Source organism: Eleginops maclovinus, chromosome 7 (genome assembly GCF_036324505.1).
Source record: "Eleginops maclovinus isolate JMC-PN-2008 ecotype Puerto Natales chromosome 7, JC_Emac_rtc_rv5, whole genome shotgun sequence".
Classification (NCBI taxonomy): Eukaryota; Metazoa; Chordata; class Actinopteri; order Perciformes; family Eleginopidae; genus Eleginops; species Eleginops maclovinus.
Genome location: NC_086355.1, coordinates 18723013 through 18735585, shown reverse-complemented (window position 1 = coordinate 18735585; position 12573 = coordinate 18723013). Strand labels below are relative to the sequence as shown.

The following is a 12573-nucleotide window of genomic DNA, read 5'->3' as shown; positions in this document are numbered from 1 at the left end:
CATTCTTTACATACATGTTGGATTGGTATAGGCAAGGTAAGGTATAGTAGGAAATGCACCACAGTCTTATTTAGTTATAACATTAAAAATGGCTCTGTTCTAATTGAGTGTCCCACCATTAGAGTCTGACAGTGGGTCAGGATGATTAATCACAGGATTATAAAACAGCTCAATGGAATCTGACCATCATTCATTGTATACCTGTGCATGCTGAATTCATTACTCTCAAATATAATTTTAACAATGTGGAACAACCATTTTATGTGTGAACAACTCACATTTAAGTCCACATGTGTAAATCTGCTTCCTTTTTTAAATGAATCTAGTGTAAAAACAATAGATAGACAACTTAATATCATATGTTTTGTTTTTTTACAGAGGCACATAAGAGGCAGAACATAAATAAACGGGGACCTTTACACACAATCATCTTATGTATGTGTTTATTTATTTAAGTTTATAAATGTGACATTTTATCGTTATTAGGATGTTTTTCTCCTAACTTTGAGAGGCGACATCTTGTAATCATGTGATGCTAAGAAGACTAAAATCAGGGGTATACAAGGCCTATATCCTGGAGAACATCTCTTTTTTTCTTCTTTTTGAATGAATTGCACCTTTGTAGATGTTCTGGCATTTCAAATGTTAAAGGGTCAAAGCATGACACAGACATAAAAGGTAATCATTTACCATAAACTATATTCATTTTGCTCAAAGAAAAAGGATATAACACTGCACCCTTGGTTTGTTTTAGCTAGAGGTCATAAAGACAGATAAGGATACGATCAATCACGAGGAAAAAGGGTGGTGTGTGTGTGTGTGTATGTGTGTGTGTGTGTGTGTGTGTGTGTGTGTGTGTGTGTGTGTGTGTGTGTGTGTGTGTGTGTGTGTGTGTGTGTGTGTGTGTGTGTGTGTGTGTGTGTTTGTGTGTGTGTGTGTGTCTGTGTCTGTGTCTGTGCGTGTGTGTGTGTGTGTGTGTGTGTATGTGTGTGTATGTGTGCGTGTGTGTGTGTGTGTGTGCGTGTGTGTGTGACTTAAGGTGATTGAGAGCCAAAGGGCCTCTTTTGTCATTTGTCACAACATGACACTTTAATATGAATAAACAATGTGTATACTTAAAAGAACTGCTTACCAGAAGGCTAACTATGAGGTTATTAGTACATTCCGGATATGAGTTCGAAGCAATAGAGACCAGGGTGCTGACACAAATGAAAATCTCATTAGATGTGATATTTTATTTAAAAAGAGACATGACTTAGTGTAGTGAATACTTGCACACAAGCTCAGAAACACACACATTTTCCATTACTGGAAAGACAGTTTACGATGTAGTGGTCTATTACCGGTAACAGGCAACCATGTGGGAAGTGTGTGTGTGTGTGTGTGTGTGTGTGTGTGTGTGTGTGTGTGTGTGTGTGTGTGTGTGTGTGTGTGTGTGTGTGTGTGTGTGTGTGTGTGTGTGTGTGTGTGAGTGTGAGTGTGAGTGAGTGATGAAGGTAGAATTGTGAATAACTCAATTGAAATGTGAAAGAGCCCATTTAGAACTCAAGTTACAGTGGATATGGGAAGTGAAGCATTTTCACATAAACACACATATTAGTTGTGTGTCGTTCAATATCTTTCTTTCTTTTCATTGTCAGAAAGAAAGAAAAAGAAGGTTTAAACCAGTTCTTCTAAAACACATCATTGTAGAATTTCAAAGACGATATGTTTAGTTAGCAGTCCTAAACAAATTATTAATTTACATAACATCACTCTTGTTAATTCCAAATCCAGAAAGGGTCCTTTCAGGTATTATGCTTGTGGACCCCAACCCATTGTAGATGTAATCTTATTGTTTTTTTATTTTACAATTTCTGTTTTCCTGGTTACATTATTATTTTGTTATATAATGTAACATTGGCATTTGACAAAATGAAGGTCCATCCCTCTATGTTGTCCAGAGAACTAAAAAAAACAATTCACTTTTTTATTGTTTAAACTAAGACATTCAGAATATGCTTACTGTACTATACTGTGTGTTAAATGGTAAATGGTATTTGAATGGCATTAACATACTGTAGCACTTTTCACGTATTCATACACATGCATACACGCAGAGGCTGGCTAACACCTAAACTAACATTCACTTACTGTTGCCATCGGGAGCCATTGGGGGTTAAGTATCTTGCCCAAGGACACGTCGACATGTTGACTGCAGGTGCTGGGGATCAAACCAACTATCTTCTGATTGGTGGACGACAGCTCTACGTCCAGAGACATTTTGGCCGAACCAGATGTTCCATACATGCATTAGAATTTCAATGAAATTGTGCCATGACAAAGTCCGTAGCTAAAGGCAGTTAGGCAGTATTATTGAAAGGGGCCAACTCTGTAGGATCAGTTGCCATGCACTGCCAGGGTTTGTGTTTTGGCTTGGTTCACCATTAAACACAAATGTGACTTTGAGAGTGTGAAGCGGAGGACGTTCATGTTGTTTTCAGCGTGGCAGGGTCAGTGTGTGGATGGGGTTATGATCTGGAAGTGTGAGCCTGCTGTCCTTTGCATAAAGCTCTTCACTGGAAGGAAAAGAGCTGCTGATTTTAAAATGGAAGGTACAAATGTTAGCGTCAAGGAAACAACATTTTCATCATTTAGCCACAATAAGGTTATATTCTCTACAACTGGATACATGATACATTCACAAATATAAGGCACAACATTATCAGACTTCAATTTGACATTTCTTAGATTTTTTTAAGCAAGGAAGATCCTATAGTATATTGTTTTTCTAGCACATCTACTGGGGAGTCCAAAGCTTACTCTAAGGACATATTGATTTAAGCTTTGGAAGACTTCTAGGAAGCAATCAAGAGGTGGTGAATTGATTGACTGGGTTACTGATTTATTCATTCATTGAGAAGTCACTCCCTGGATTGGACGACAAGTTGATGGGATCTTAATTTGAAAATTGATTGCTCTGTTGTGTCCTGCGTCCACCTCATTTTCCTTCAGATGCAGCAGGGTCAGGTTGAGTGAGCTTTTTCTGCAAATTAATTATATCTACAGAGGCATCAGGAACAATAATGCAAATTATGTGTTCAAAGGTTTGTATGCTCACAGGTATATAAAGCTCTCAAAATAATTAAGAGAATACTTCAAGTGTTTCTTAAATCTTAATCTCTACATGTATGGCAGCCTTTCCAATCCTGTGTCTGTTGAAATGTTGTACTTTTACTCAATCACATACCAATAAATGGTAAAACCAGAGAAACTGATAGATCTTGATTTTCTCCATAGCTGTAGGCTATTCAGCACTGAAGCTAGTTGTAGTGTTGGTTTTCTCTTAAGGAACATCAATAGGCCACCGTGTTGTGATGAAAAGTGGAATTGACATTCAGTGTGATGCATCATTAAGCACCAGGGACATCTGTGTGTGTGTCTGTGTTGATGCACTGACGTATAGAATGTGTATATGTGTATTAAATTATCACACACTGAATCCAATGCACGTCATGTCCATCAAATAGCCTACTTGACCTCTAAGGCTTTGAATGGGATCGCTCAATGTATATCTTATCATACAGAGATTAGACAAAATATGGTCTGTTATAATTCTCTTTTGGTTTATTATATTAGTCCATAATGTCCTGTTCAGTAGTGTTTAAAAGGTCAAGGACTAAAGAGTACCAGTGTAGCAAGAGGTCATACACCAAAATGATCTTTCTTTGTCTAAAATGTTAAGTAGTTTTTCACTACAAATGACAAGGATATACATAAGCTATTTAGCTACACAAGTTTAAAGAGTACAATACCATGTTTTACTTTTCTCCCAATGTCAGCTTTTAAAACATGTTCATGCAATTTGGTGCCGGCATGATTCCTTCCACTGAAATGGGATTTGACTTCTCCCAGCCTTCATTGTTAAGTGGGAAGAGAGAAAAATATGGAAATACTTTAGTTCAAGGCAGGCAAATGACATAAACTTGTACCCTGCATGTACACAGTATACATAGCATTTGTGTTATTAGTGCAGAACAGAATACAATAAAATAGGAAAAGGGGATTCTCTCTGTCCCTTTCCCTTGAGACGCACACACTTATTACACACGTACACAGAGACACACACTTCAATCGCCTCTTGCCTGTTTCCATGGAGACTGTAGTGAGCTGTTTCCTCACTAGAATCAGACAGTCTGATTTGATCACAATGTAACATATGCACACACACGCACGCACACACACACACACACACACACACACACACACACACACACACACACACACACACACACACACACACACACACACACACACACACACACACACACACACACACACACACTGCAAAGAAAGATTGGTCTGCACTATAATGAATGTGTGTCCTATGTATGGTATATCACAACATGTACAAGGATATATTAGTTACGCATCATTACTGTCAAGCTGTGAATCTATTTCTGTTATTTAACTCTATAATTTACATAGTTTGTCTTTACAATATCTTGCAGATTTCTTTTGCTCTATATTTAAAATAAAAAACTGCATTTTAAAGAGCAAGTTAAATAAAGTGCATCAGTTTCACATTTGTAATTGAGTGGGATTATACCACAGAGAGTTAGCCGGTACCAGCAAGCACATTGCTCAAGGGCACTTCGGCAGTGACCAGGAGGTGAACTGGCATCTATCCAGATACCAGTCCACACTCCATATATTTTGGGTCTGATCGGGACGTGAACTGGCGACCCTACGATTCAATGGCCAAATCCCTACAGACTGCTGCTCGCCCCTTGGGTACTTGCACCCCCACTTGCTCCTCAATTCAGGAAACACTCCTATATCTCATGCCTGTATCTCAAATTATATCATTATATCATTTAGTGTTTTATACTATATTAAGTTGTGTCTCACTACAGCCCCTTTCGCCATACTACTGACACTTGATTTCATGACGTTGTTTGTTTACTTTATGTTACAGTGATAGTGCTGAAAAAATCAATTGTATTCACTCACAAGGTTTTATTTATGTTATGATAAAAACAGTGCAATAGACATAAGAAAACAACTTTTTGTTTAAAGTGTGTTAAAAAAAAGTAGAAGCAAATTGTCTGAATTATACAGGAGAAAAAAACACTGGTTAGAAACAGTGGTCACTTGCTCACAGTCTGTGGTTATCAAGTAATAAAAAGTTGACACACTCAAGTCTTCTTTAGCCTTTTTGTCTACAGGGTTAGGTTTATCAGACTGAAAATGCCCACTTCAAACATTCTTTCAAGAAGGTGTTTCTGCACCTCATTACACTTTACACCTATACAGTTAGCAAGAATACTGTGTTGATGATAACTCAATAAATATATATATATTTTTAAATGTTCTGTTTCAGCATTACACACTGTGATCTTACAAGGCTTATCATAGGTCATCACAGGCTGAGGAAGTCTAAAATACCAAACGTGTTTTACTGTCATAAGCAACTGCATAACTTTCACTTCCTCCTCCTCAAGAAACCACCACCATACACAGACAGCTAAGGCATGGAAATCAGCTGTGTTGTGTACCTGCATGATCACAGCTTTCAGTTGCATCCTGTGTATAAGCGCCAAGCTCAGCTACACCATTAAAAATGTACCAAGAGCTCACAGGCATGCAGCCAGGTCTCAGAGCTCCTCAAAGGAAACACACTTCATTACAGATCAGCAGCAGCCGCACACACTCTCACCCCTTCCAATTTATTCTAATTTGCATCTGCGTAGTATGGATCTAGAGAAATGTGGAACAACACGCTGCAGTTGTAGTTTTAAAATAAAACATTTGAAAGTTGCCATTTATTCTACACACACATGGATCACAGCAGCTAAAAAAAAATAAAACAGAGGTGAGGGAGAGCAGTTTTAATGTCAAATTCATGAGTTTTGTTCCTTATTTTTGTAATATGTGTTTTTTCGATTATTGTTCGTTTCCCAACTGCTGTTATTCTTTTTATTTTTTTTATGTAGAATTATTGTTCTACCTCATTTATTTCTATTACGACATATATAAAAACAATACAAAATATGACCTTATTCTTATCAAAAAAGTCACCACAGAATCAAAATAGGATTTACTTTTAAATCCTGGAAAATGTCATTATTTCACATTTTTCTCATAAAATAAAAAGCATTAAAAATACTAAAAATACTGATGAATCAACCCTAAATTAGATTTTTTAAGTTTCTACCTGATCATTACTGTTTTATAATTTCTATTATCTTACATTTTATTCAAAAATGTACTCTATTTGTATTTTAAAATATCTAACACAAAATTGTGATAGAGGTACAGTATTCACTTTTCAAAGCTCAGTTCCTTATAAAGAATCAAAAAGCACAATGTCTCTGCAAATATTCACTTAATTTCTTAGGTTAGGCGCTCTGTGCTCATTGGAATCAATTTTAAAAGACCCTGGCGTTTAGACAAAGGCAACTTCAAATAGACTGAAAAGGTCAAGTATGTGTGTCCTGTTTAATGTCAACTTTGGTTGACAACAGCCTCATTGGGGTCAAAGTTCATCTTAGTTTAACCTCCAAAAGTGTTTATATTCAACTCAAAGTCAGAAATTGAGTCAATCTCACAATTTGTCATCAGCATAATTTCACAGTTATGACTGCTCTCATAAACAGTTTACATGTATTTGGATTTAAGGACAATGACCTTGTTGAGGCAAGTTAGACTGATCTCAAATTCACATCACGTGCAAAACGTCAGCAGCAAATAAAAGCATGACTAAGCAGGGCTTTAAATAGTTGTGGCAAGTTGTTCTTTTCCTTTTTTTTACAATGGGAACTCTAGGGTTGTGGTGGGAGAACGATTCTCTGGTGCTGCATGTGTTGTTGGTGTTCAGCACAGGAGACCTACTAATTTCTCTTCTCCTTACAGCCCACTGGTATGTAAAAAAAAAATGTGTATCCTAACCTACGTATGATGAATATGTGGTTAACATGGAAAGATCTTTCCCTATCCAAATATAGTTAATCTTTTACAATTGAATCCCTCTTTATATACAATATCCTCAATGGTAATTATTTGTTCATTACATGCTGGTGCCGAGATTTAATGCTCAAACATAAAACACATCAGCATGACCATAACATTTTCATGTGATCCTAATTCAAATAACAATAAGTCTATAATTTATTTTAATATTTCAGAGTCATTATTCTCCGTGTGAATAACTGTCGGAAAGTTCATGAAAACGCTTTTATTTAGAGAAAGGGCTTTAAATAAATCAACCGAATAGCGTATTTTACTTTGAAATCCACTGTCGTAAAAACTGTCGTGCAGCACCGTGACGACAACTAATCCGCTTTACGGACGGGATTTTTAATCATCATGTAACCTGACGGCTGCCCTTGCAAAGATGTGAAGAACATGTGAGTCTAAATTAGAAATGGTTTGTATTCTATTAAGACATTGCATATTATTTTATAATCTTATGGGTTTTCATTTAGAGAGCTACCGTTAAAGCATATCCGTATGGAGTGAGTTAGCTAAGGTTCCTTAACAGTGTTGATGTGTAAGTGTGTCATTTTGTAGCATAACAGTGGGTTAACAGTACACCTGAGGCTTGTTTGAGCTGTTTTCTCATGTTTCTAGATACGTTAAATCCTATTATCCTACTATAGCTAATCATTTGCATGTAGTGTAAGGGTAGGCTAACTCAAATTTGCCACTGCTGCTAGCAACATTTGGCCCTTTAAAAACCCGATTGTATAAGAAAGATGACCCTTACAACAATTATATACTATATATAATACATAAATATATATAATATATAATACATAAATATATTTAATAAGTGCATGGGAAATCAGCAAATATTCTCATCTGATTATTTGGGAACCATGAAATGTTTTTGTATGATTTAAGAAAACAACAACAATTATGTATATTTCAAACTCTTCGTGTGATTTCAGTGTTAAAAACCTAATTTGTAAAGTAACTAAATACATTTGAAGTGTATAGCTGTCAGATAATTGGAATGGAGTACAAGCATGACGTCTGAAAATAAAAACTCAAGTAAAGTACGACTAAAGAACCTCAGTTAATGTAACTTAATGCAGCACTTTTGCTCTATAGGGTGAAGGTGTTGCATCACGTTACAATAAGTGTTGCTCTTTAGTCAAATTTATATGTGCTTTACCTTTTACATTTTTATTTTCAGGTCATTGATTTTAGGTACCAGATATTTTAATTGCTTTTTTTTAATTGCATTTATTTAATCAGAGCACTCCTCTGACTTTCATGTTACACTTCATACATGATGCTAATGTCCACATTTTTGTCATGTTCTATGTTGTATGAATTGTTGCTTTCTGGAGTACAGCATGACATTTTTCTATGAGTGGAGCACACATTTAAAACAACAATATCTCAGTTAATATAATTGTGGGGAGCTAAAATCGAGAGAACATTTGTGAGCCCCAAGTTTCTGTTATATTCATTCAGCAGTTTGATAACAACATGCAGGCCTGCTCATACACATGTTGTCTACCTCCTTCCCAGATGCCACCTGCGGAAGATTGAGGAAAAATAACTGACACAAAATCAGTTAAAAGCAAAGAGGCGACATGGCTTCTCGCATTCTCAAGTATGCAGTGCTTCTCCAGAAGTACCGGACTCCGCTGCTCATCACTAGCTGTGGCGGGGTCTTTGCTGCTAACATGTTCTATCACGTGTTCCCTGATATGACCTACAGGCAGCTCTATCAAGCCTGGTCCAAAGGAAAGCCAGTCAAGCTGTCTGAGAAGCTCCAGGATGTTTTCCAACAGGTAGGAAGTGTTGTCCAATTCACCTTTAAGATGGCATCTAATAACAAAATATTTAAACGTAACTAGATTTGTACAATTAGGTGTCAAATGGCGCAGATGTTATAAAAGACCGAAGGAACTAAACATTAAACATTGCCTTTTTAATTAACATTTTATTGAGCCACCCCGAGTGACAGTAAAATAAACTATTTGGCCTTCATAGCATTATAATGTACAAATAACTGCTTTTTTAACAAAAAAATCCAATGTTGTCATTCATAGGTGTTGAAGGACTACGGTATCAGCTCACCTGAGAATTTCTCCCCTTTCGCCTCCTATGGGTTCCATCCTGTTGGTGCTGGGGTCCCTTGGCTTCCTGCCAGGGCACAAATTGGCATCCCGGCCAACTTCAACAGCACGTCTGATGACTCGCAAGGGATCACCAACCGCACCATCTTCATCAACGGCAAAGCAGTGGACTGGAGCAGCGACACCGGCTCTGCTCTACAGGAGGCGCTGGTGTTGTCCCACGATGCACAGAAGTTCGCCATAGCACGTGAAGTGGCCCGCTTGCAGTCCGGGGGCCCCGTCCTGAATGCTGCAGTCGCCCCAGTCTGCCTGGGTGGGGTTTGGGTGTCTAGCGTGCTAATGAAGCAGCTGTTTGGGCTTCATTCTGGGCCTCTGATACTCCGCGGTTGTGTGAACATTCTGGCATTGGGCCTAGGTGCCGTTTCATTCTTCCTCGCCTCAGATTCCGTTCGCAGCTGGATTGACTACAGCTCGGACCGTCGCGCGGCGGGAGTGTCCAAGGTTTACGCCAAAGGAGGGGTGGAGTTTTACGATAAGATTCTGTCCAGAAACAAGACACTGCGCTCCCTGATGGGGCAGAAGGGAGTGGAGATGTACGCTCCTAGTGGGAACTTGTTTCCTGCCAACCTCCTACAGCTCAAACACACGCCGTACACAGCCAGGAGGAAAGGGATCCTCCAACTGCTGGCAGAAGAAAATGCTTGAAAATAAACAGGAGGTGGGAACGGATGTCACCTGAAGCTGTAATGATGAATGAAGTTGTGCTTCCTGTTCCTGAGCTGATTTAAAAAGCAAAAAACCCTGGCCAATAGGTTTTTTAATTTATTTTAGATTGAAATACTCCATCCGCCATGTGCTAATTGTTATTTGATAGTAAGTTTATGAATCCTGAAGTGTTGAACAATACAAATAACAACACATTCTTGTAGCGTCTGGAGGTGTCGACTCTTTAATGGCAAAACTATGAAACAAAATACAAGATTTAAATGGTTTCCCACTGTATAAATAAACATTTTTGAACCCTATTCAGAGCATTTGATGCAATATATGTTATCTAATAGACATGTAGAAAGTCTTTGTCATGCATAACATGGTCTAATTTGGCTCTAGATATTATAGTTAGAACCTGGAAATGATCAGAATTGCAAAACAGGTCGAGCCACCCATATTAGAAAAAAAAAACACATATCATTACTTGCACTTAATTGTGTCTTATCATGCTTTTTGAGTTTAGTTTAGTTCGTATTTTGCCAGGTTTGAGATAACCATTTGCAATAGTTCCCATTAAAATCAAGGTAATGATTGTGTTTTTCGATTCCCTGCATAAAAAATAAATATTCAACAAAAAAACTTCAACCAGTCCTCTCAGAAACAATGTTCTGACCACCCTGGATTATCCATAAACGTTGGACCTCTGCGGATTGTCTTGAGTAGCGGGTGCATTGTTTCCAGCCAAGGCTATTTTTAAAATAAGATTATCCCTTTATTTTTCTTCTCGTTCTAGAATCAGTTGTCAAAAATGTTACTCTTAACAGGTCAATGCAACACTAGGGGTATTATTCTTCACCATTGGCGCACATTTTCTAAACTAACTCAAGGGTTTGCTCTTGAGTGTTTAGCAGCTCCGCTAAATTTTTCTTTTTCACTGCCGTTGTTGATGACTTGTGTTGATGCATCCTTTAGTTCTGCAATGAAAGGCAGGTGGAAGAAAATGCGTTGGATTCTCACATAAAGTATTTTTCTATCGCTGTTGTATAGTAACATCACTATACAACACTCGTGCTGCTATTGGCTAGCGCTCCAACATATTGTACTTGACATCTATAAGTGGTTGTCCCATCACAACAGAGCAGGCCCACAAACAATTGGTGCAAAGTGGGCCCTGGTTTCAGACAGAGGGGGAAAAGAGGTGCTGCAGCACAGGCAGTATGAGAACAATAAAGAGCTTTTTGAACATTAAAGCATGTCAACATGTCACAGTACAGGCTCAAAATACAAATGTGAACGCTGAAAATGTGCATTATAGGGCCCCTTATAAGCAAGATAATTTACGTACGTTAGACATTCATGATTATATTAGGATTTTTGATACTTTGATACAGATAATACCATTCATTTTGTTTTTCTTTTATGTATAGAGGAGAGAGGGAGCAAGAGTAATAGAGATCAAGAGGGGACAAATAATAACATAAATAAGTCATTTAATACATACAAATTAAATAAATCAATATAATAAATTCAATAGTATGCATAATTAAAGAAGACATCATGATTAAAAAATTGTTGCAATACTTTCCTAGTTAATTTACAAAAAAAAGCCATCTTTTTTCTTCCCTGTGCTCTTTATATCTATTACCATCGATTATTCCTTGTTAATCTATCTAATTGAGTTCACTGTACAGCAGCATTTTATTCCGTTCACGGTCAGGCCTCAAATAACACTTGAAGAGGGTAGCACTCGTTGTGCTCACATGATTTGCATGGCCGTTCCTAATTTGTTTAGCGATAATAATCTTAATATGCAGCTTATTGAGCCTCAGAACTCATCATATTGCACCCGAGTCCCCTTAGGTCGTCTGTCTGCTTATTAACAAGGTTCAGATATGCTGCTGTTTTAATTACAGTTCCAATCTAGTACCCTGTGGACTTAGCTAAATATAAACGCATATAATGAATAGTGTTCTACATAGACACACACTTACGTTTTACATCATTGTCCTGAGGTGGACTTAGCCTTAGAAGCACTAAGTGGGATCCACTGTTTTTCTTTAATGAGTCAATATCAAAACTAAAAGGTGCATATTATGAAAAAATCTGGATATAAAAAGCATTCATTGGTTGAGATGAGTGACTGTTCCTAAATCGGGACAGCTTGGGTTTAGTGTTTTCTGATGTGCCCTTGAGCAAAATGCAGAATTTGTTCCAGATCTATGATTATGCGGCACATTGTGGGCCTTGAACGCGCTGCATTCTTTAAAGAAATTCTTCCCCCAACATGTAGAAAGACATTTTCCCCCCAAAATAAACCACCTTTTCATCTGGTCATACTATATTCAAATCACAGTAAAAAACCCTAGAAAACCATAGTTTATAACACGTTACACAAAAATAACAGAGTGCGTTTTTGGCACTACAGTACTGCATCATTTCCCCGACTACAAAGTGGCTTTTGGGATATGCATATCAACAACACTGGGCTCATTGTCTTGTTCTCAGCGCTCCGCTTCATCTGCTTACTCCATTGTATGCCGAACAGTGTTACTGTATAATGGGCCATTGTTAGTTGTATTGTAGGCTATTTCTTTTGCAAGCCACTTGAGGTCAGTACAGCCCACATTACCACCCTCACACTTACTTTAGTTTATTTTTCTCTTTCTTTCACAGTCCTGTGAATGACAGGGTTACAGATTAATATAGACTGAATGAACAAGCTTGGACTTGAAGTGAATGAGGACAAGAAAAAAAAAGGTATTTTCATAATAACCGCAATTTTGAAGGT

At 37.6% G+C, this 12573-nt stretch overlaps 1 protein-coding gene across 3 annotated transcripts; it reads left to right on the top strand.

The window, feature by feature from the left end:
* The first annotated feature begins 6818 nt into the window (after nt 1–6818).
* Nucleotides 6819–10099, top strand: tmem177 (transmembrane protein 177). Of its 3 annotated transcripts, none has more exons than XM_063886991.1 (3): nt 6819–6901; nt 8521–8786; nt 9048–10099. In XM_063886991.1, exons 2-3 carry the CDS (start codon nt 8586–8588, stop codon nt 9777–9779), a joined length of 933 nt encoding a protein of 310 aa, XP_063743061.1. In that variant the 5' UTR covers nt 6819–6901; nt 8521–8585; the 3' UTR covers nt 9780–10099. The 3 variants fall into 3 exon arrangements, with proteins under 3 accessions (XP_063743061.1, XP_063743060.1, XP_063743059.1); XM_063886990.1 differs by lacking the exon at nt 6819–6901 and adding an exon at nt 7083–7408; XM_063886989.1 differs by lacking the exon at nt 6819–6901 and adding an exon at nt 7092–7388.
* The last annotated feature ends 2474 nt before the right edge of the window (nt 10100–12573 follow it).